This window comes from Cololabis saira, chromosome 9, assembly GCF_033807715.1.
Source record: "Cololabis saira isolate AMF1-May2022 chromosome 9, fColSai1.1, whole genome shotgun sequence".
NCBI classification, from domain to species: Eukaryota; Metazoa; Chordata; class Actinopteri; order Beloniformes; family Belonidae; genus Cololabis; species Cololabis saira.
The window spans coordinates 17,904,703-17,928,714 of record NC_084595.1 but is presented as its reverse complement, the minus strand read 5'-3'; the positions used below and the strand labels follow the sequence as shown (position 1 = coordinate 17,928,714).

The 24,012-nt window shown below is 40.0% G+C and overlaps 3 protein-coding genes across 4 annotated transcripts in view; 2 read left to right on the top strand and 1 right to left on the bottom strand.

Moving 5' to 3' along the window:
• Positions 1–1,868: 1,868 nt before the first annotated feature.
• Positions 1,869–8,361, top strand: slc25a25a (solute carrier family 25 member 25a). The gene is made up of 10 exons (XM_061730654.1): positions 1,869–2,108; positions 3,720–3,846; positions 3,960–4,047; positions 4,139–4,250; positions 5,453–5,611; positions 6,207–6,359; positions 6,447–6,554; positions 6,641–6,808; positions 6,942–7,092; positions 7,194–8,361. The coding sequence occupies exons 1-10, from the start codon at positions 1,947–1,949 to the stop codon at positions 7,376–7,378; spliced, it is 1,413 nt and encodes a 470-aa protein (XP_061586638.1). The 5' UTR covers positions 1,869–1,946; the 3' UTR covers positions 7,379–8,361.
• A 2,168-nt stretch (positions 8,362–10,529) lies between these two features.
• Positions 10,530–18,097, top strand: LOC133451526 (palmitoyltransferase ZDHHC12-B-like). The gene is made up of 5 exons (XM_061730653.1): positions 10,530–10,770; positions 13,200–13,333; positions 13,578–13,667; positions 16,277–16,443; positions 17,332–18,097. Exons 1-5 carry the CDS (start codon positions 10,674–10,676, stop codon positions 17,645–17,647), a joined length of 804 nt encoding a protein of 267 aa, XP_061586637.1. The 5' UTR covers positions 10,530–10,673; the 3' UTR covers positions 17,648–18,097.
• LOC133451525 (serine/threonine-protein kinase N2-like) overlaps positions 17,925–24,012 on the bottom strand; it is a 24,891-nt gene continuing 18,803 nt past the window's right edge. For both annotated transcript variants that reach the window (XM_061730652.1, XM_061730651.1), the window contains exon 20: positions 17,925–23,842. In XM_061730652.1, the coding sequence (XP_061586636.1) occupies positions 23,639–23,842 (204 nt within the window). In that variant the 3' untranslated portion in view covers positions 17,925–23,638. The remainder of the gene's footprint in view (positions 23,843–24,012) is intronic.

Sequence of the window (24,012 nt, the reverse complement as noted above, 5' to 3'; positions counted from 1 at the left end):
AGACCTTGAAAGCATTTATGAGCTGCGTTTATATAGAGGTTCTTCGTTGTGTAATACGGTTTCAGGTTACATTGTTTGGATGTGGCGGCCGACTGTGGTGTGTCATGGTGGTCCCTCGAGGTACTCCTGAACCTTTGTGGCTATATTAATCTCAACGGCATGACTGTTTAAGGGTTTGAAGACCCTGCAAAAACAGAAAACAGAAATAAGAAAAATAAAGACCAAACTTTTGGTGGTCTCTCCTTTCATACCCAATCCTGGCACCCTTACCTGTCACTAATTATTCTGCACATCCTTGAATCTTAAAAAACAGTGTTACATGGGCATAATGTAAACTTTTCTTACTTTGCCTCTCTCCCAATGTTCATTCACTTGTTTCTATTTTGTAAATATACTAAAGTCACGTGGTGAAGAAAGGAAATCCTTTAATTTGTTATGATATATGGCCGAGAGAGTAGTGCATATTCATGACCTCGTCATGATGAAGTGTCCTTGGGTAAAAAGGTTGAACTCCACAATACCTGCATTACGTTCATGCATTTGGTGATTGTCTTGAAAAGTAATAGAGATGTCAGCTAGGCCGTGGTGATGCCCTCATTGGTCTTTGAAATAGAGGATGTGTGTGAAAATGACCAGATGTGTGTTTTTAATCATGAGAGTGTGAGTTTTTCTATGTTAAATGTTGATTTTATTATGTAAAACACTTTGCGTTATTAGTATATGAAATGTGCTATATAAATAAAGTTTGACTTGATTTGATTTGATTTGATAAGTTTGGCGACCAGTCATGAACAAGTTGTCATTGTGCTGATTAACTGCCTGTGCCAACATGAATATGGAAAAAAAACCAAGAAAGTTCAGTGTAAAGGTTACAAGAGCATCTCCAAACAGCTTGTCCTTGTGACCACAGCTGATGATGTTACGGGAACATTTGGAAAGGTTGCTGCAGCCAACCGAGTTGGACATGACACGAAGAAGTAAAGTGACTCCAGGCAGAAGGGGGACAGAGTTCAAGTGGTAGTAAATCAAATAAAGCAAAACATTCACATTGCTTTTTATGTAATGGGTTAGATCGAAGAGACCACATTTTTACTCAAGAAAGGTTAAAAACACAATGTTGCAAATGCATGCCCACTCTTCAATTCTATTTTTTTCTGACATTCTTATATTTATATATATTTTTTGTACATTTTTTTTCTTTGCACATTTCTTGTACATATGAGACATGCCCCACTTATCTGTTTTCCGTATCTATTTTATTTGTATTTTTTATTATACTATTTGATACCTTCAACGTTTTGCTGCTCAGTTGCCTTGAAATTGCCCCTCGGGGATAAATAAAGTTTTTCTGAATCTGAATCTGAATCTGAATGCCCACCTCAGAAAACACCCTGTTGCAGGATTTGATGCCAAAGTGACATAATCTCACTCTAGACTTTACAAAGATGCACATCACATATTTTCTGCTTATGTTTATGTTAAATTAAATTCAAATAGTTAATCATATCATGCATCTTTTTTAATGAATCTAGATCATGGATGTATTACAGAAACGATCTAGATGTGCCGCCAAATCTTCCCCTCGGGCTCAGTTTAAAAGGTTAAAGGTACACGATTGGTCAAGTCTCAAAGGTTGGTCGTGAGACGTGATTGGTCAATACTTTCCAGGCACTTACACCAACGTACGCAAGAGATCAGGCGGGAGGTGGCTGAGGACCGTCAATGGGCGGCCTCGCTGATTGGTCCGTAGTAAATGACGTCACGGCTCAATGTGTGCCAGCCAATCCCGTGTCTCCTCCTGGAAGGGGGCGTGGTTTAGAGCGCTCTTTAGACGCCGGTTCCTCATTGCGGCTCCTCAGTACTATCCGCCTCTAGCCGGGTATTAGCTTTGAGCTATTTATTTATTTATTTGTAGTTTCTTTTAAAGTAAGTCATCCAAGCCAATCATGCTGGGTTTGTGCCTTTACGTGCCCGTTTCCAACTCGGATCCGGTGGAAGTGGAGTATTTTGAGTCAAACGGATTGCCATCTGAGCTCAAGTCCCTTTTTAACAAACTCAGCGTGTTCCTGCCGTCCGAGGAGTTCTCAACCTACCAAAAGTGGCGAAAGGTAAGAAAAAAAAAAAAAGCTAAAATTACCTGTGCAACATTTGATACACCAACTTTCAATTTCGTATCTCATGTAATTGTTCAATTCTGGCGGCCGGAAGGATCAGCACGACGTGGCAGAAAAAAAGGCCGCAGTGCAAAAAAATGATTTTTTTCTTTCAAAACTAGAAAAAAAAAAAAAAAATGTAATTCAAACCAAAGATATCAGTAGATCTAACTAGTCATGATCAACATCACTTTGTTCCGAGTTTAATGGACTTAAGTGAACATGAGTCATTTACTTTGAAAGGACAATCCACCCTAAATAGGAATGTCTGTAATGTGACAATGGCGTGTCTGGATTTGCATTCACACTCATAACTTGTTATATTTTTCAAATGATTTCTTTTTTTTTTTTTATAAAACACCCTTTTAATTAAGTCAATGATCTATTTTATATACGTTTGTAAAATGTCTACATTTCTCTCTGCAGCCGGCACACACGCATGCAGGCGGTAGAGCTTTAAGCCGGTATTATGGTTCTGCGTTAAATCGACGCAGCCCTTACGCCGTAGGCTCTGCGTTGGTGTAACGCGGAACCATAAATCAGCCTTTAGCCGCCATGCTTCTTTCTGCAACCTGACCTCTAAGTCCTGTAGTTAAAAAAAAAAAAAAGTCTTTCTTTGAAAGTCATGAAAGACAAATGTATGCATTTGTGCTGCTAACTTCAGTGTTTAGTTTAGTTTATTGTTTTGCACAGTTTTTAAAAAATATACAGGACATATCAATGATAAACACTATAGGTGCAGGAAGAGGCAAAAAACCCAATGGTCTTATTTGAAGCCTCCACCGAAGATATTAAAATTTCATGTCAAGATTAACATACAAAAAACAAAGTAAAACTACACAAAAGTGATGGCAAACTAATAATGCAATATATAAAGAATAAAGACAAAAAATAAGTGTGTGTGAGTGTGCATGGGATATTGTTTTTACAACTTATATTATATAAGTGTGAGCTGCAGGGGTTTGCAGAAATGTCCAGCAGAGTCTAATTTCAGTGTGATAATCGTCTGCACCGGGGACTGCAGGTCAGGAGCTGGCCCTGGCCAGTTCACCAGACTGGAGCACTGCCAGTGTCCCTGGCCTCCTTTTTAGCTCATTGGGATTGAAGCCAGACGGGATTTTTTAAAAAGCCGGCTGGTTGGCCTGGAGTTGAGGTTAAAGATAGCTGAAGCATTATGTGAAAATACCTGTGCAGTCAAGGAGTACCACATGCCATGGAAGTGGGCCAGCCTGTACCGTACAAATGGGTCATGTGTGTGTTCATTGGGGGTCGTAAAATACAAGTAGGGAGTCTCCTTTTAAATCTGCTATTCTGGATTTGGCTTCAGTTACATGACTTGTCATTTTATACACAAGTTCACATAGAGTACATTTAGAACTGGGTGTACTTGTTTCCTAAGTAGTTATTAATTTGGCTATCAGATGACTGCTCTGCAAGATATTGTCTTCCTTGCACTGACTTCACCCTGAAACTAAACAGTTTAACATCTGCGTTCTTTTAAAATAAATTCATATATACCAACTTTTGTGATCTCACCTTGGTCCCTTTATCTACCTGTTTCTGCAGAAAACCTCAAACGGCAAAGAGACTGATGTAGACGGGCAACTGGACTTTGAGGAGTTTGTTCACTACCTGCAAGACTATGAGAAGGATCTGAAGCTTGTGGTGAAGAGTTTGGACAGGAAGAACGCAGGTATGAGCGTGCAGCCCCAGATGAATGGAGCTTTTGTGTCTAAGCTACAAGTACTTATTTAGTTATGTCATGTAATTTGTTTTCTAAGCATTTGAATGGCTTTCCTTTTTTAGGTCACATTGATCCAAAAGAGTTTGTGCAGTCTCTTCGTGACCTTGGGGTGAACATTTCTCCTCGACATGCAGAGAACATCCTTAAGAGGTAATACTTTCCATCCATTTCATCCACGGCAATTTCCAACTATTCAGCAGAGGAAACCCTTGTGTCTTACTACTGTGTTCTTCTTTTGAAGCATGGACAAGAATGGGATGATTACAATTGGCAGTAAAGACTGGCGCAAATACCCCTTAGTGGAGAAGACTGAAAACCTCCCTGAGATCATCCTTTATTGGAAGCACTCCACGGTTAGTGTCTTTTTCATCTTTCTTAACATATGGTAACAGATTACATTTCATTGCCACAACTCTGACGGGGAAGAGCTTAATCATTCTTTTGACAAATTGCATTGCTATGAATAGTAAACTAGGGAATTTGAGTGTACTCGATAATGTTATCACCTAAACGAAAACTCATAAGTGCTCAGGATGACCACCTTCCTCTTCTCTCGAACTGGTCACTTAACAGGCAAGTCCTTGAGACTCCATCATTACAAGTCGTGCGTCATCTATTTATCTAATAGGCCATGAAAAGAACCAGGACCCAATCCAGGAGGATTAAACTGGAAGGATTTTCAAATTCGTCTAGCTGTTATGTAAATCAGGGCATCGGTCAATCAGAACTGGCGCAGGCTGGTATTTCTGCTCCTTCAGGAGGACAGTACGGCCCCAGGGATCACAGAAGTTATTTTCAGCACCGTCTCGACCTGAGTCTTGCAGACGTAACATGGCACAGATTAAACACTGACATGTTGAACCAGGGCCAAAAACCTTCCTGAGAGGACAAGCTGATGAAATACAAGCTGCTAGGCATTTTAGTTTTTAAAAAGTCAGGTGTTAAATGCTGTCAGTGGTCATGAGTTAAGTCTTCAGAGACACAGGGAGTTGACTACTTGATAAAACTCATCATGTGACCAGTTATCTCTATTAATGGGTATTGACTCATCTACCTAAGACTACACGCAGTTATTGGAGCAAGGTTTTAACGGTGCTCAAATCCAAATAAAATCAGTGTTGTGATATTGGTTAAGATTATTTAACCTGGTATATAACTTAACATTATATTATCTTCAATTGTTGCTGTCTAAATATAATTTGGGGTTAAATCTTGAATTGACTAATCTGGAGGCGGAAGTGGTTCACATTTGTGATTATTCTCGGCATGATTCATCAGAGCGCAATGCCGTCTGGCCTTTGCTCAATGAAGCTGGTGAAGAAATACATCAGTCGTAATGGGCCGCTGCAATCTGTTAAATATTGACCTGTAAGAGGAAACTGGTGCTTAATGAGGGGTGTGTGGTGATGCACATTTTGCCCCTTATGTGCTATTTGCTCTTAACAAGATGTGCAACACAGTAAATAGCAGAAACCCTGAGACAATTTTAACTGCTGAATGTTTGATCTTCCATTAAAAGTTGATATTTATCTATACGTTTTTGTCTTTCTGTTAGATATTCGATGTGGGTGAGAACTTGATGGTGCCAGATGAGTTCACCATTGAGGAGAAGCTGACGGGGATGTGGTGGAGACACCTGGTTGCAGGTGGAGGAGCCGGGGCTGTTTCAAGGACCTGCACTGCCCCTCTGGACCGACTCAAAGTCATGATGCAGGTAAGACAACCTCCAAGAACTGAATCTGGCCTCCATTTCGAGGGAATGTGGAAAATTTAATTTGCCTTTTTATAAAGGAGTTTAGGAAGTGTAGCAATAAGTTGTAGAAACTTTTATCAGATCATGGGATGATTGGACCCAGCAAGGGTTTTACATGTCCATCAAGTGTAAATGGTATCACTTTATCAAGAATTTTGAAAGTCATTGTTCAAGAGTAAGTTGTGTAACTGCTATAAAAGTTTAATGTTTAACCATGTAAGAGCTGGGGGGGAGGGGGGGGGGGGGGGGGGCAGAGTCCAGGCACTGTTGGTTCATTCACTATCAATGACGGGCAGCTTGAGCACAGCTGTTGCACCCTCGATAGTCTTTACCGTCATCGATGAGATTGGGATCCAACTGTGGCATATCAGTGACCCTGATCTGCGTCAGTGGCCAGGTTGAAGGCAGACCTTGAGCTCTATGTGTTAGGAAATGTGCGTTTTCGCGTACTAAACACACATGACCCAGTCAGCATGGATTTTTGTCAAAAGGACCTTTCGTCTAAATGACACCATCCCAAATGTATCCCTAAAGGTTTTTTGTTCCCTCTCACCAGGTTCATGGATCCCGAACCAACAACATGTGCATCATGACTGGGCTAACACAGATGATCAAAGAAGGGGGTGTGAGGTCATTGTGGCGCGGCAATGGCGTGAATGTGATAAAGATCGCCCCGGAGACGGCTCTCAAGTTCATGGCTTATGAGCAGGTACTTGAAGTTCTGTCAAGTTGTCTCGTCTGACATTCTGAGGAGGCCTGCTGTTACTGATGTCATGCATTTAAATGTCTCTTCCAGATTAAGCGACTAATCGGCAGCGATAACAAGACTTTAAGCATCGTGGAGCGATTTGTTGCAGGCTCTTTGGCTGGAGTGATTGCCCAGAGTGCCATCTACCCGATGGAGGTGATTATCTGTCCATTTAAATCCTGTTTAAATTCGGACGGAATTAAGAAATGTTGTTGAGCAACTTTGTCCTGATCTGTTCTCAGGTCCTAAAAACCCGTCTTGCCCTGAGGACGACCGGTCAGTACGCTGGCATCTCGGACTGCGCAAAGCAGATTTTCAGGAGAGAAGGACTTGGAGCATTTTATAAAGGCTACATCCCAAACATGTTGGGCATCATTCCCTATGCAGGCATCGACCTGGCCATTTATGAGGTGAGCTGGAGGGTCTCTTGCCTACCAACAGACTTCAGAAATTGATTTTTAGTTTGTTTCTTGCACATTTATTACAAATGCAAGTATTTAAAATCGAAAATCTTATTCTGATTGTTTTGTCTCCTCTGTACAGACGTTGAAGAACACATATCTGCAGCAGTACGGGACTAACAGTGCCGACCCCGGTGTGGTCGTCCTGCTGGCCTGCGGCACCGTGTCAAGCACATGCGGTCAGCTTGCCAGCTACCCACTAGCCCTGGTCCGAACCCGCATGCAAGCACAAGGTGAGCTTTGACTCACTTTATTAGGAACACCTGATAATTTTTTTTTAATTTGTTTATTTTTAAGTGATTTGCAACGTCTAAGTGTGTCCTTGTGTTTCCAGCTGCGATCGAGGGCAACCAGCAGGTGTCAATGACCGGGCTCTTCAGGCAGATCTTGCAGAGCGAGGGCCCGACGGGGCTCTACAGGGGCCTGGCCCCCAACTTCCTAAAAGTCATCCCTGCCGTCAGCATCAGCTACGTGGTGTACGAGCACCTGAAGAGTCAGTTGGGAGTGACGTCGCGCTGAAACTCTTACCATCACATGAAAAGCTTCAGTGTGACCCTCTGACCTGGACCCCCCCCAAGTTCTCATGTTAGGAACCCCTGAGACTATTTTGGGGGGAGGTATTTTTAGTAATCTCATTCTGTGAATGTCAGCTGATGTAAGAGGAGGAAAGGCCAGCGTGGAGGATATGGACTCTGTGAGCTCAGACTGTCATGACTACAACTGCTGCTATTTACTGTTTCTTTTCGTTTTTAAGAGAAGCTGTGAGAGTTGAAGCAATGACTGAATGTAAATCCAGGACCAAATGTTTTTATTTGTTCTTGAGTCAAATGTCCAGGTCTTTCCATTGTTGTGACGTTGTAAACTTTGGTAGGTCAGTTAGTTGTGTATGACCAGGACATGCGAGTAAATCAGAGTGTGTTTTACTCGGCAGATGTAGGATTCATAAGCTTTGTGTTTGATAACAGCTCTGCCTCTAGAAAAATATGACTGTATCCCAAATGAGAGGATTTTTGCACAAGAATTTTTTTCTCTCAACCCCTATCCTGATTGCATTGAGTGCAGGATTTTCTGCATGCATCTTATTTATTGCTACCTGCCCTGTATTTATTCTCTAAATGAGAAGATGAGTTGTCTCTTGAAACACCAGTCGTGCAATTGAAATTTCTGGGTGTGGGTGTGGTATTATTGCCTTAACAACCCAAGACACTAAAATGTGTGGTGAATTATTGGGCTACAAGTTCTTGTTGGCAGATAGATGCTGTCAATCTTTTCTGAAGGTATGTCTTAAGTGTTCACCTCAGGTTTAAAGGGAAAACGATTTTGTTGAATTCTTGTTAAAAGCACATGTTCAAAAGGAGGAGTTTGGATATCATTTTGAGCACCAATTTTGCACTTTAATCAATGTTCATGGCTCACCAATGCAGGATAAGATTATTTTGTAAAAGTTTTACTAATGTTTTAAAGGACCATTTTTGATGCAAATAAATGCGAGTTCAAAAATACTGAGTGTAATGTGGTGTTTTCCTTGAAGTTAAGTATGTTATTCCCCAGTTGGCATGCAAATCTTAAGAAATTGAGAGCTTAGCTTCCACTTGGAACGAGTGTCTGGTAAAACCTTTGCGATGTGAAGAGTTTGTCAATAATGAAGACATTGTTTTAACTGTTTGGGTCAGGTGATGGTTACATCAGAGTGAAACAAATTTAATTAATCTTGAGCTTTCTATGACTAAAGAGGGATATTTTCCATTCATATGTGAACTTTTGCATTTACACTTTATGACTGTCTTGTTGAACGTTTTCACACTTGCACATTGTTTATGAGTTAAAAGAAGAAATTCTAGTAAACAATATAATCTGAAAGTCAGAAAGCTGGAATAATATACTCAAGTTGACTATATATATTCCTTTAGAACTTTGTTCAAATTAATTTTGATCTCGCTGTGGTTTAAATGTACAGGTTTTTGTCAATGTTTATAACTTTGACTTCTGGCATTTTGGAATATTTATTTGGAAGATCTAATGTGAGTCAAGAGGAAAAACTTGGATCATGTGATGTACTTGCATGAAATAAAACGGAGCGTGACCCAAGAAAAAGGAGCTGGATGATTTTTTTTTTTAGTTTTTTAGTGGCTGAAATGCAGAGCGAGCTCTATATGATACCCGGCACAAGTTGTGGGGTTCACGGTGGCTTGGTGCCTGAAACGTGTCCTGCGTCATCTCTGCACTGGTATTCATTTACTTTGGATCCCCTTTTTCCTTCAACTGTCCAAACAAATATGCCAGGTTAATCAGTAATGATAGCTTGTGCTAAGCAATATGTGCGAGCATGTAAGATGCCGGTCCTCTGAATAAAGAAATGTATGAATAGATGGATCGAAAAGAGTTCCTTAAAAACTGATATAAATGTTTGCATTACACACTTCATCTCACTATCAAGTGTCTATTAAATCTACAGATGTTCCTGCTTTATTGTATCACAGTAAGTGTACCTTTTCAACAAAGGTTTAATATTTCTGGATCTTTTCACTGCAGTAAAGTAAAGTATTCGTAACAATTTAATGATACAAAGATATCTGGTCTCTGGGAACATGATACACAATTATTCCGCATATACGTAAAAGAGGAGTGTAACCTTAAAATGTGCTGAAGAAGACAGACTGTCTATTATGACACAAACACGTAAAAGTCTTTCAGTTGAATTGATCCTTTGGTGGTTCTCTAATGTCCAAATCTGTGTCATGAAAATATGAATTTTCTGGTTACATAAGTTTCATGATAACGTTTGCATATCACAGGCAGTGGGCTACTTTTTGAAAATAGATTAGATATTACAGGCATTACATAAAGAAACTGAAAAAAACAGTAAAAAAAAGTGCTTTGCAAATCAGTCTTGAAGTATTTGGTCCAAATGAAGTTATATATTAAAGGGAACATGGGGGGGATAGTGTGACATAAGAGAGCCAAATCAGAGCAGAACTATCCAACCTTATCTTATCCGACTTCATATCATGTAGGATGTAGCTATTGCTGTACCTCTGAAGTGGTAAAGTTGTAACAGGATTTCAGAAGAAGCACACAGACTTGGTCCACAAATACCAGCTGCTTTGATCAAAGCTGTAAAGGTCATCACGAAAATGTAGCTGATGTACTGTACAACTGTGGTAATTGAACAAAAGATGTCAGACATTTCATAAAAGTTTCAAGTTTTATTGTCAGATATGCTATATACAGTATACATACAGCACAAATGAAATTACAGTCCCTTCTGACCCACGGAGCAGAGTACAAGTAATAAAATAGAATATAATAAGAAAATAAGAAATAAGGATAAAAATAACAGTCCACAATTAAAATGACATGAACTAAACTTGAACCCTAGAAAATTGTGTTTGTGGAAAAGGATCATGAATTTGTTACATATGTTACCTAATCATTTATTAGACTTATTTTTTATTTGGTATAAAAAAATAGATACCTTAGTGGTAAGGGATTTGTAAAAAATATATACATGTATTCAATACATGTATATATTTTTTACAAATCCCTTACTTATTTAGCTTGTTTATAGCAATACTATTGCTATAAACAAGCTAAATAACAACCTAGGAGTTTGAGTTTTTTAAGCTTCGCGCAGTATGTCCTGCGCAGGCTACCGTACCAAAACAAGGAAGAGCGTCCTACACGGATTCACTCCCATTTACTCATATAAAAATCCGAAACATACGTTTTTAATTTATTCGCAGAACAGTTAAAAGGTTTAAATGTAGTTGTTTTAAGATTTTCTTGAAGCAGGCTAACCAGCAGTGTTGGTGAAATGGTCCAGAACGTGTTCCGGACGGGTTTTGTGGTGCGAGCCTCGCACACGCTGCTCACCTGGCTGGTGACGCTGGTGCTGTTCCTGCACGACACTGGTGAGACCAAACCTCAGATCAAACTAACATCATCTTCGTTTTGATCATCCTGCCAGCCGTCAAAATAATAAATAAATCTAAGCAATCTTTCTGAACTTTGAGCGCTTAATGAGGAAAAAGGAAAAATAGTTAGGGATGTGCAGATCGATACTGAGTTATCGATACTTCCGATACCAGATCTGTATGCTCTAAAATCGATTCTCAAATGAAAATATCGATACTTTTGATACTTCGGTCATTTAATACAATGGAAAGTAACTAAACTATTCAGATTTTGTCTGAATGACACTCTGCTGGTCGGAACTACTTTTTTTCATTTTCATTTTTATAGCAGTTCTTATTTTTATTTTTTATTCTCTTATTTATTTTAATGGTTTTATTTTACTTAGGATATTTTTTAGTGATGGAAACACCTTTTTCAAACACTGGTTTTTCTGTTGTTGTAATAGCTCGGCTGTATTGTGAATGAGGCCGCTACCTCAGTATAATTATATTATTATATGTTTGTATATATATCAGAATCAGCTTTAATGACAACGTTTGAACATATCAAACAGTGAATTTGACTTTGGTTAACACCGTTGGCACCATAGTTGTTATAAGGCGCAGATTTTTCCAAAAGAGGCATCTTCACACTATGTATTTAATACACAGTGTCAATGTGCCAAAAACACCTCAGCACAGAAAAGCAACATACTCATAACAACATCATGACGAAGACTTGTGTGGGTGTGGGGGGTGGGTGACTGGGGGGCGGGGGAGATCCCGGCATGGTACATCCAAGTGAGCGCCGCGACCTTCGGTACAGTTCTGATACAGGTCCACCGGTGTCCTGAGAGGAAGGGGAGGGCTAGTGGGAGCAGAGCGTCTTGTTTTCATTCCTCCAGGGAGATTGTGACTTGAGAGGCCTGCCAAGCCGCCCTGTCAAGGACAGATTGTAGAATCAACAATTGCATTTAGGACAGGCAGACTCCAGTAATTTTCCACCTGCCATAAGTCTCTGGTTCATCAATGGCGACTCCAAACAGACAAATTTGTAGTCAATTCCCGCCAAGCCGAGCTTCCAACTTCTCCAAGGTCTTTTCCATCCTGCCAATGAGATCAAAAACCGCAGCTAGCCTGCGATTCTGTTCAAAAATCGCATCCAGCTTGCGATTTTTCTCCCCCAACGTTAGAGTCAGAAGGTCGCACAGCTTATCCCTTCAGGCACGTCAGACAGCTCCGAAAGGGCCAGAATAGCTGTCGACGCTTTCCGAATTTGTCGATATGCCAGGTAACCGCCGGCTCCAAACACCAGAAATCCTGTTATCATTAATCCAATTATGTAGGCATCTTCAACATCCTCGACTGACAGTATGGACAGACACACGATCCATCATCACGGGTCCATCATGTATCCAGCAGCAAACGTCCCGTCGGGGCAAGAGGGCTCCCTTTTGCACTCTTTTCTCATCACAAAAATTTGGTCAATTGCACTGAGAGACCAGTTAACCAATTCCATGATTGTAGAAAAAAAAAAAAATAAATAAATAATATATATATATATATATATATATATATATATATATATATATATATATATATATATATATATATATATATATATATATATAATTATACTTTTGACTTTAAAATAAATAGCTAAATAAGTGACCCTGATGTCTTGTATTCTTAAGCCAACTAAAATACACCAATTTTTTTAGATGTACCGGGCACATTAGGTGTATTTGCACAATGTATTATCGGATCGGTATCGCCGATACCAGCTTGAATTTTACTCTTTTTATATCGGATCAGAAAGGAATTCGATGGTATCCAACATCACTAGTTCTTAAGGCTTTAGGAAAAGTGTGAATGATCATATTACATATACACCCTCCTGTCCTTATATTTGTCTACATCTGTGGCAGAGGAAATAAAAGCAGAAGTGTTGTTTTTTTCACAAGCGATGGTGTGGTGTTTCCTCTGCGAAAGGAAGAAATAAATAAAGCACTGAAGCTCCTTTTTCCACATTTAAAGAAATCATTGACCTTTAATTGTGAGTACCACATTAGTCATTTAACCTCACCCCTTCGCCCTTTGGTGTAAGACTTTAAAGCATCCCCCACTGCTGGTTGCAGTATTAGAAAACATGAAGTATGTGAATATTTCGAAAGTCCCTCAAAGTAATAAATGATCTTTGGATACACCAAAGGAGTGGACCTACTCATTTATGTCATTTATGTCATTTATGTCTCTTTAAAAGATAAAAGCGCATACCGTACCAACGTTATTTATAAAGCACTTTGACTGAAACAATTGCTACACATAACTAGATACTAAGAATTATAAGAGACTATAAGAAACATAAAATAAATGGCACAAGAACAATTTAAATTCAACACAATAATACAGATGTAATTAATGAAATAATGTGTTCATGTGTACAGATCTGCGGAGGTGCGAGGAGCGAGGAGAGCTGCTGCTGCCGGCTCTCTTCTTCCTGATTGTCGTGCTGTCTGTGCTTTTGTACTTTGCAGTCTCGTTAATGGATCCTGGCTTCGTTCTCACAGACGCAGTGACGGTAAGATCCAGGAGCAGGATCACAAAAACACGTTTTTTGTTTTCAACAATATGCAAATGTGTTGGAATAGATTTTAGCGTGCAAGTTGGCCTGAGAAAAGATGAATCGGTTCTCTGCGATGGAAAATGGAGGCAGTGGTATCAAATTTGTTTGCTCTTAAGTAAATGGAGTCATGTGCTCTGTCTGAGTGAAAGGTCAAGTGGGTGGGCCTATGTGTGACATCACTTCTATATGTGTTACGCAGGATGGTCAGGGTTCAAGTGAGGAAATGGAATCGATGATTCCTCAGTCGTCGACCCCTCGGATGCGGCGCTGTGGGTACTGTCTGCTGCAGGTAACCAGCTGGCACCTCCAACGCTCATCAGCATGTAGTCGCCAACGCATACGATTCAATTCAAAAATACCTAATTTATCCCTTCAATGGAAATTCACTGTTGCAGTAGTTTTCATGATTTAAGCCGGTTCAGAGAGTCGTTGTAGGGGGTTATCGCCAGTACTGGAGTTGAGGGGGGATGGCATCCCCCCCGAAATAAAAACGGTCAAAATCATCCCCCCTGTAAAACTGCCATCCCCCCTTTCCATCCCTTATGTCATTTCATCAATGAATGTGGTGTTACTGCTGTTTCAACATTTAGAGTCATCACCAGAAAAATAACACCAGAAAAATAACTTATTTGACAATTTTCACCTGTTTATTTTTACCTGTAAATTTTCACTTGAAATAAGTAGAAAAATCTGCCAGTGGGACAAGATTTATCTTCTCATTACAAGCAAAAAAATCTTGTTCCACTGGCAGATTTTTCTACTTATTTCAAGTGAAAATCTACTTGAAACAGGTGAAAATTGTTGTTTTTTCCAGTGATGAGTCTTGTTTTAAGTGTAATGAGATTTTTTTTAACTAAAATTAGACATTTTAACTAGAAATAAGACAAACATTTTGAGTTTTTGCAGTGATCCATTTGACTTATCCTGTGAAGGACAGAAGCATATTGATACGTTCAGAAAACTGTTGTTGATGTAAGCCCAGTGGATATTTAAAGCTTACAGAAGGCTGCATTTAACTGCTGCTATGTCATTCCTGCAGTATTTCTGCAGTTGTTTTGGTCAGTGCTTTTATTTGTAATATATTATATTATTTGTAATCAGCACAAATTATCTGTCCCCATATGATAAAATCCACCATCCCCCCTGATTTTTTTTTTTTTTTTTTACAACTCTGGTACTGGTTATTGCTGTGGGCAGGAAGGATCTCCTGTAGCGGTCCTTGCGTACACATGAGTAACAACACGTATACCCCTGCTGTGAATGCAACAATGGTGAAAAAAGCAAACAAACAGAACTAAAAACAAAAATTGGTAAAATGCATTTAATACTTTTTAGAGGTCAGCTGATATCACGTCTTCTGAGGCCAGTCGCGATTGGTAGATGTTGAGTTTGATGTTTGATGCTTGATGCTATATGACAGCTTATTTTTCCTCTTCCATATAAGACAATTAAGAAATAACAAATGATGCAGACATTTGCTTAAAAAATGAAATAAGTAAATACAAATTTGCTAAATAAATGAAGAAATTAAATGTGTCTCAGACACCATTGACGTTTTCAACTGCTAAAAGCTATTAAAAAACGACCGCTCATGATCTTTATTGTTTGCCAACCTCTTATCTCATACATACAATGTGATTGTGTTGAAGCAGATTAAATCTTTTAAAATATAAACTGTCATATGTGTTAGTCACCCTTGTGATCCGTTGACTTTAAGCCTTTAAAATGTCTAAATTTAGATTTATTAAACTATGTCAATAGGGGTTACACTCCGCTAAACTAAATATGGGATTGTTCTTGGCAGTAGTTTATTTAGTTTATTTAACTGGATCCCCATTAGCTGCCACCAGAGTGGCAGCTACTCTTCCTGGGGTCCACACACAACAAAACATCACATAAGACACAATAAATCAACAAAACGTAAACACAATAGGACATCAACAAAACATCACATGAGACACAATAAATATCATGTCTGACAAAACATAAAAACAATAAAAACAAGTAAAGCAAACATACAAAAACAATGCAAGACGTAAAAAAAAACATAAAAACAAACGGTATAGGCTTATTAGATTTTATCGTAGTGAACAGAAGTCAATTTTAGTGGAAAAAACTGCTCTATAAATTATTTTTGTTCCACTTGGAAATAATTTACATAAGAAATTACCTTTTTGACCCTGAAGAAAAGCTCAGAAAAACAAACTGAGCATAGATTACACATGTCACAGCTCTATAACATCATTATGGTTTATGTTCTGTGAGGGCTAACCCATACTTTATTTTATTTTATTGTTATTTATTTTTTGAGATACTGTGCCTGAATGATGCTTATGTAGTGCAATGAGTAGAATGTCCTCAGCTGGGAGCCTGCTGGATTGATGCCCTGGTTTGTCACAAGCCCAAGGGTCCCTGGGCAAGGCAGTAAATGCCACATTGCCCTTTTATTACCCCGCCCACTGAAAAGCAGCGCTCCTGAGCCTGGGCGGGGGGGGAAGTGTGTCAGGAACGGCATCCAGTTCAAAATCATGCCAGTTTAATAGGAGGCAAAATATTAATTTAATTAATTTAATTCTGTTAATGCACTAATAATCAGGCCAGTAAGATATCAGGTGCTATCTGATGGGAAGTCTTCATATTTTCTTTTGTCTAATAATCTAAAACCTTAAAATATAAAACTATAAAATTATAAAGCGTTTACGACACACTTGAAGGCTTTAAAGAAGCGGTTATTTTACATTTTAATCTGATCATATCCACCTTTAATATACAGATTAATTTATTTCATGCCTCTTCTGTTAGTATCAGACAAAGACAGGCCTGGTTGTATTATTTATTCAGATCATTTCTTTCCAGTTAAAATGACCACCTGGCGTGTCTGTGTCTCTCTCTGAGCAGCAGCCAATGAGAGCGAAGCACTGTCAGACGTGCAAGCGCTGCGTGCGCCGCTTCGACCACCACTGCCCCTGGATCGAGAACTGTGTCGGAGAGAGGAACCACCGCTGGTTCGTCGTCTACCTGGCGGTGCAGCTGCTGGCTCTGCTGTGGGCCGTTCACATCGCTCTGTACGTCTGCGCCAAACTTTTTCCTCTCTTTTTTTTGTACGTCCGCCCTGACCTTTCAGATAAACGCCCTTATCTCCCGGGGGAAAATTGTGACCTCAGTTTGGCCTCTGGTAATGTACGAAGAGGAGCCATGTTGCCCCAGTGTACTCTGCTCTGCAGGTTTATCTCTCAGATGGATGAGGTAACCCGTGACTGGTGTAGTCCACAGTGAATCGATCGATTACTTTGTGCAAGCACTAAAGTGTTACTCAAGTGATCTGTGAAGGTTTGAGTGACCGTCATTCAGGATCAGACACGAGGCCTTTTACGCTGAAATGAACCGTTCTTATGCTTTTAGGTGTAAAAACTGTTTTAAAAAATCAGCTTAATTTCTGTCTGCACACACAGACTTATTTCAGTCAAAATAATCATATTCAGACAGTACATTTGCCAATTTGTTAACTTTGATGCAATTCCAGAAAAAAAGAGACTTTAGAGAAGTTAGGAGGAGTTTGTGCTTTATTCCTGAAGCGAAGATGCATTTATTATGTACCGGTATTTGTACAGCATCTCCCCTTTCTTTGTTCATAAAAAACATAATAAATAATGAAGCTTTACTTGTACATCTTCCACAGAATTGGCAAATGTGTGTTGGGTCAGTATGAGCGGGAATGTAAAAAAAAAAGGGCATGCAAATTTATTTTCCAGTCTATTTAAGTTAGGAATAGAAAACCATTTAAAAAAATCAATCAATCAATCATCAAACAATTGTGATGCCGTCTATCAGGAGTTTTGATTTGTTTGCCACTTTAGACATCCAAATGATTTGTTTTGTTACGCCCGCTTCATGAGCACCAACCCTGGTGATGTGGATGCTGTAACCGTGTCCTGTGGGTTTGTGGGTTCCAGGTCTGGCGTGTCTCCCAGGGAATCGTGGTCGCTGTGGTTCAGAGCGAACGGGTTTCTGCTGGCGGCGCTCGGGGTCGTGGGGGTTTTCTCCGTCGTGGTGGTGCTGCTGCTGTGCTGCCATCTCTACCTGGTCTCCATCAACTGCACCACCTGGGAGTTCATGTCCCGGCACAGGATCTCCTACCTGAAAAACTGTGGGAACGAGGAGAATCCGTTCGACCGTGGCGTTTTGTGCAACCTGTGGGACTTCTTCTGCATCTGCAGGGCGGTGATGTGGGACCAGGTCTATCAGAGAAACTCGGCGAGTCCTGTCTGACCTCAGACCAGCGCCACATGAACCCCAGCCTATTCATAGTTTACAGCGGCAGATACTGATTGTATTTCAGTGGATTTGACCTTTTTACCCTCCTTTTTTAAAATGACAACAAAGATGGAAGAGGAAAGCCACTGTAAATGGAGGAGTGATGTTTAACTTTAGAATTCAAACAACAAAATTAGAAGTTTTAGGTTGTTTTTAAAGCACAGAAGGAAACCACTCCATGTGGTTGAAGCACCGCCTCTCTCTTTTTTTAACTCAGGTCTTGTCACCATCTTGTAGTTGTGACTGTACGTCCTAACACGTAACTGCCTTCAACCTCTACCTGCTTGTGTACTGATGTAATTTATTGTAACAGTTAGATGGAGCCATGAACTCAATCACAGAGATTTTTTTCTACTGCATTATTCTCTTTGTATTTATTGACAACAATGGTACATTAAAACATGTTTGATTGCATGTGTTATAGAGAACATCTGTACAGACTTGACATTGGTACACAGGATGCTTCATATACATGAACACGGTACCGACGCACATATAACATGTAATGATCAGCAGCATAAAGTGCTACGACGGCGAAGCTAACCGGCTGTCCTCTTGCAGTGTTACAGGAAGCAGGCAGAGCTCAAGAGCACGTCAGCGGGATTCGTCCCTGTTGGAATAACTTGTGTTCACTTTAAGCTTTAGAGCAGGAGTCCTGGGTTTTTTTTTTTGTTTTTAAAGAGGAACTTAACACCAATAAGGCATGAATTTCTCTCAAATACTTCTTAACTACTTTGGCTATACTTTCTGGATTACCATCTTTTTGGAACCATTCATTCACTGTGTTATCAGAGAAATGATCAACAGTACCTTTTTTCTCTGACAAAGCTTTTGCAAAGGCTAAATGATATTTTCAGCCTGTCTTGGAGATGCTGTTTATTCTTCAAAGGCCTGCCTTGAAGACCTAACTTATGTGAACCCATTGGGATGGTGTTGATCCTTGGAGGTGATCATCACGCACCGAGATTCTGGAGGAAAACATCAAGCCGTATGTAGAGAAACTATGAACGGTACCCAGCACCGTGGTCAAGAAGTGAAAAACAGCCACAGTGTCGTGGAGAATATTAATGACCCACTTAATGGAAACGTAGCCTCCCAAACAAACCGGAACAACAACACCGAGGAGGAGTGGATCAAAATCACAACTGAGACTTGACGAAAGTTTATTCATTCTCAGAAATGATTTGACTGCTATGAAGTCACATGAAAGTCTCACCGATAGTTGCGTTTTCCCTTGCCGCTAGATTTGCACAAAACCCACTCCCAAATGATGAGATACGGAGAGTTACGAGAATTGAGCTTATTCAAAAAACAGCGATGGGAACACCAACCCCACGACTAATGACTGAATCAGTCTGGAAGTTGTTTTACATATAAATCTGAAATGCACAAAGCAGACATTATTGACTGCTTCTTCATGTGTACTCAGGCACAATTTTCACTTTCACTTCCTAGCGGGAAAACCTCAGTATGAATCAAACTTTGGCAAGTCCTATTAGTGCGAGGGTACTCAGATACCACCATTGAGTTACAAGACTAAAGCAACAGTAGCCTACGAATATTTGGAGAGTGTAAACTGAACATGCCAATTAAAAACGACTACATGCAGCAATACCACTTCTGAGCATGAGGGGGCCGCTTATCACAAGAAAGTTCATGTGTCAGCCCCCAGCGCAAGCAGCAACATGCCGGACCATCTCCACTCATTAGCACAGTATTATTAAGGCTAATTTAAGCTTCCGTGTAGCAGCGAAGCTCGTAGCGTACGCACAGCATCTAATGCCATCGCTGGTGGAGAAGTATGAATTAGGCTTCGTTGGCTCTTTTGTCCATGAAGCAGATCTACCATAAACGCCCCATGTGGCCAGAAACAGTATTGCTACATAAAGTGGCTTTAAATTATTTCTATATGAATCTATTTGCATCAGCTTTTTCTTAACATCAACTGATCAATATTTTTTGAAGTTGTTTGTATTTGTTTATTCTTTTAAATCGAAGCTCTAATGTGAGTGCGTGCAGCTGAGGTTTACTGATCCTGAACTAAAACATCTCAGAAAACAGCCACAGAGATGCAGGTATTTAATGCAGAATCCTCCAATCTGTGGAGGTGTAGAGATCAAATTTGCTTTGGGCTTGAACCCATTTCATGTATATTATCTCTTAATGAATTAGTCATGGCCAGTTAATGCTAAAGAAACCTGAAACATCATTGAGGCAAAAGCCGTTTGCTCTGTTATGACATGACGTGCAGGTAAAATGCCACATAAACTGAGGTTTCTTGTAGGTGGGTGGCTCCCCAAAGTCTCTTTTTCCATGAGACAAAGCCCCGGTAGGTATCTAAAGTCCAGGAAAGATGGACTATGTAGCGTACTCTACTCCAACTCGAAAAGCCTATTTGATAAGACTTATCTGGAGTGACCCACATCAACCAGTTGTTCTACCTGTCTGCACAAACATTTTTATTTTTCTGTAAAATATATACATTCATGTCGTCATCCTGGAAGAACATTTATACATTTACAAAGGCTGTGACAATATCAAATAATTTAGGAAAATATTTGCTTAATCAAAAGAAAAAAGGACTGAGTGTTAAGTTACTCTTTAAAGATCTGTATAGATTTGTTAGTTCCCGGTTTTTGCCCCAGATCTCATCAAGTGCTGCTGCTTTTAAAGTCAGCTGCGAGTCTGAGATTATGGGCTTGAACCTGGAGGGGTTTCTTTTTTTTTTAAATCTATTTATTTATTTTTAAATTCTATCATTGTGGAATTCAACAAACCTGCTTAGGTATCATCAATAATTGCTCCTGCTGCTCCCCTCATTTTTTTCTTTTATTCCACCGACATCATTAAAGCTCAGTATTACAGCATATAATTTGATAAATTAAAAATACAGACATTTTATCACTATTGTGGCTATCTATGGCTTACTGCAGAATGCTAGCAAATACAGCATTTCTAGTGCACAAGTTCACCACGGGTGCCATGCACTTCTATAATTGTAACAGGAAACTGTCACTCCGGAGGAAACTGATATGTCAGAGCTGCATATCTGAGCTACGTGGGAATGATTTGACGAATACATGAGATGTTGGATTGAACATCTTTTTAAAAAAGAGACCAGACGGAGGGTTAGCTTGTTTCGTTTGTCAAGGCAGTGAGCTGAGTCTGTCACAGTGAGGCGTAGAAACGGCAGCACGATGCGTCCCTCTAAAGGAATACTATTGTAAATAAATATAAGACGCAAAGGCCACGAAGCAAGCTGAATCTGTCTTCAGCAGTCAGGAGGCTTTGACTGGTTATTACTGAAACTGAAGTCTTCAGGTTGAACTTGTTTATTTAAAGGATTATGATGTAACTGGATGTAAAGCTGGACGTAACCCACCCAAGTTGTTTTGTTTCTATTGTAGTCGTTCCTTACCTTGGGTTGTAATTCACACAGAGAGAGAAAGAGTGAGAAAGCAGAGCTGGAGGTGGAGGAGAGGAAGATATTAAGATTCTCTTTCCCAGGTTTTTTTCCTTTTGCCAGGAGAAAAAGTGGAAAACCAAAGAGAAGATTTCTGTATGCGGTCAACAAGGATATGCAACAGGCGAAGGTGGAAATAACAAGGTAGGATGGAAGGAAAAGATGACAGAAGAAGAAGAAATGCTGAGGAAAGATCCCTTAAAGACAGCACCTCAGTGTTAAATTCAAATCTGGCAAAGCTAATAATGTTTAAGAGTTACAGGCTGACCGAGATCTGACGAATATTCATAGCTTTAAAGTATCAGGAAATGTACCCAGAGTCTCTCCTAACAATGTTCGTTAAAGGGTGCTGCAACTGGGATTAAGATCGTATTAATACTTGTTTAACTTAAGAGATGTGTACTGAAGATCTGATAAAGTTGCTCTTCAAGCATCCCTTCGCCACCTCGGTCAAATTTGTTTAGTTTTAAGCTTTTTATCTGGACAAATATTGTAATAACAGCAGAAGGTGAACACGGACGTGTATACAGTCAGATCAAAGATTTACCCGACGCAGAGAGGAGCAACAATCGCTGTCTCTGCTCAGTGAAAAACACGGTCAGCTAGTTATCTAATCAACCTTTGGGCTTCGATTGGATGACAGTAAGTACAGTCAGGGTTATGTCATTGACAGTTTTGTCTGGTTTGATGACTGAGCTGCAAACATGTTGAAGGAGTTTGTTCATTTGGAGGTACTGACAAAATGAAGGTGGGAAACCGGATCATCGACAGATTTACACGGATTGACTGAGTCGGCATCAGAGCATCGAACATCTTAAAGTTGACCTCCACCGCCCTGAGCTTACAGCGACATGAAAAAGTGGTCCTTACCAGGTCTTAAATACGGTAAACACAACCTCAGTTGAACAACAACACATTAAATATTACACTGTCATTATTTATAAACAGAAACGGCCAAAATACAGAAGCAATAAGTGAAAAATATATATCCTTACTGTTTTTGATGGTATCCTATCAAATCCACTTGACTAAGTTGACCACCAAGTTTACGGTGTTTACTGGTTTGAAGCAATCAGGTGAATATTAACACAATGCCGAGGAAGAAAGTCATCAGCAATGATCTTAGAGGCTGTTTTTGCTGCCTATCAATCTGGCAGAGTTATGAGGCCTTTTCCAAACCATTTGATGTCCATCTTTCTTCAGCGAGAGAGATTGTTCATCAGTGTAAAACATTCAAAACAACTGCCAATCTCTCAAGGTCTGGACATCCCAGCAAGTTCACCTCAAAGTCAAACGGTGCAATGCTCAGAGAAATTGTTGGAAAAAAAACAACCAGGAGCTAAATTTCAGAGCTAACAGTCTCAGTCAGTTAAATGTTAAAGTCCATGACAGCACAGCTATATAAAAGACTGAACAACTCTGGCTTGCTTGAAAGGACAAAGCTTCCAGGTTTAGGTTTGCAAAGTTACATCTGAACAAAACACAAGACTTCTGGAGCAATGTTCTTTTGATAGACGAGACCAAAGTGGAGATATCTGGACATAATGCACATCTCCAGGTTTGGGTGAAATCCAAACACAGCATATTTATACAAACATCCCAGCACCGGCCTTCTGTTGGGAAGTAGGTGAGGATTTGGTCTTGTTTTGCAGCTGCAGCACCTGGACACTCTGCACTCCCTGACTGGACCATGAACCCTTCTGCATACCAGAGCAGATGTGAGGCTGTCTGGCATATAAAGCTCAGCTGAAACTGGGCCATGCAAATACTCCATCAAATGTACAACAGAATGACTGAAAAAGAGAAGAAAAAACAACAAGAACAACATTGTGCTGCAATGGTCCAGTCAAAGTCCAGACCTCTGACTGAAATGGGTGGGAGCTTAAGACGTGCATGAACAAATGTCTGCAAACATCAATGAACTGAAGGAACATTGCAAAGAAAAATGGACCAAAATGACTGATGACGACCTACAGAAAACATTTACTCCAAGTTATTACTTTTGGAGGTGGTTCTACAAGCTACTGAATCACGGGCCGTACTTCAGTTTCTGTATTTGTCATTATGTAATAATAACAGTGTGATATGTCATGAGTTGTTCATCTGAAGTCGTGCTCATCGACTTTTTTAATTATATCCTGATTCATATTACAATAAAACTGACAGAAGGTGTCATTTCTTCCTTCACGTGACCGTAAATCGCTAAGTGTTTGGAAAGCACTTTTTTTCATGGATCAGTGGATCTATAAAAACGGTCAAAAGATGCAACAATCAATAGCAATAAAATGTTTTGCTATTGTCCAAAGTTAGGGTTTAAAAGGGCAGACCGTATTGACTCGTTTTTTTATGACTCGTAATATCAGTCCACTGAAGCCAAATGTGAATGTCAGGAATGTCTACCAAAGAAAACACTGATGTGTTCAACCTGCTTACGGGGTCGTTGGTCGTTACGTGAAGCAGCTGCACAAACGTCGGCTCTTCTTTCACCCATGCAAAGCGCAGAAGTCAAAGTCCACAAATGCTTGCTGCTGCTCCGCTGAGAGCTTGAAGGGTTTGCAGGGGGGCGAGAGGACGGGCTGCAGCTGCGTGAAGTCGCTGTCAAAGTTGCTGACATCCGTGGATTGTTTGACCGATGGCAGGAATGGCGGCTTCATTTTCTTGGCCAGCAGGGCTTCCCAGTCGATGCTCTGGCAAGTTCAACAAAGTTAAACACTTTTAGTGTGATTTGCAGCTGCCCATACTTGTTAACCCAGAAACCTGAGCCATCACAATACCCATATTCAGTCATAAAGGTCACAGCTCTGAAGACCCAGTGTCTACATTATGCTGTGGTCTAACAATACAAATCAAAATGAAT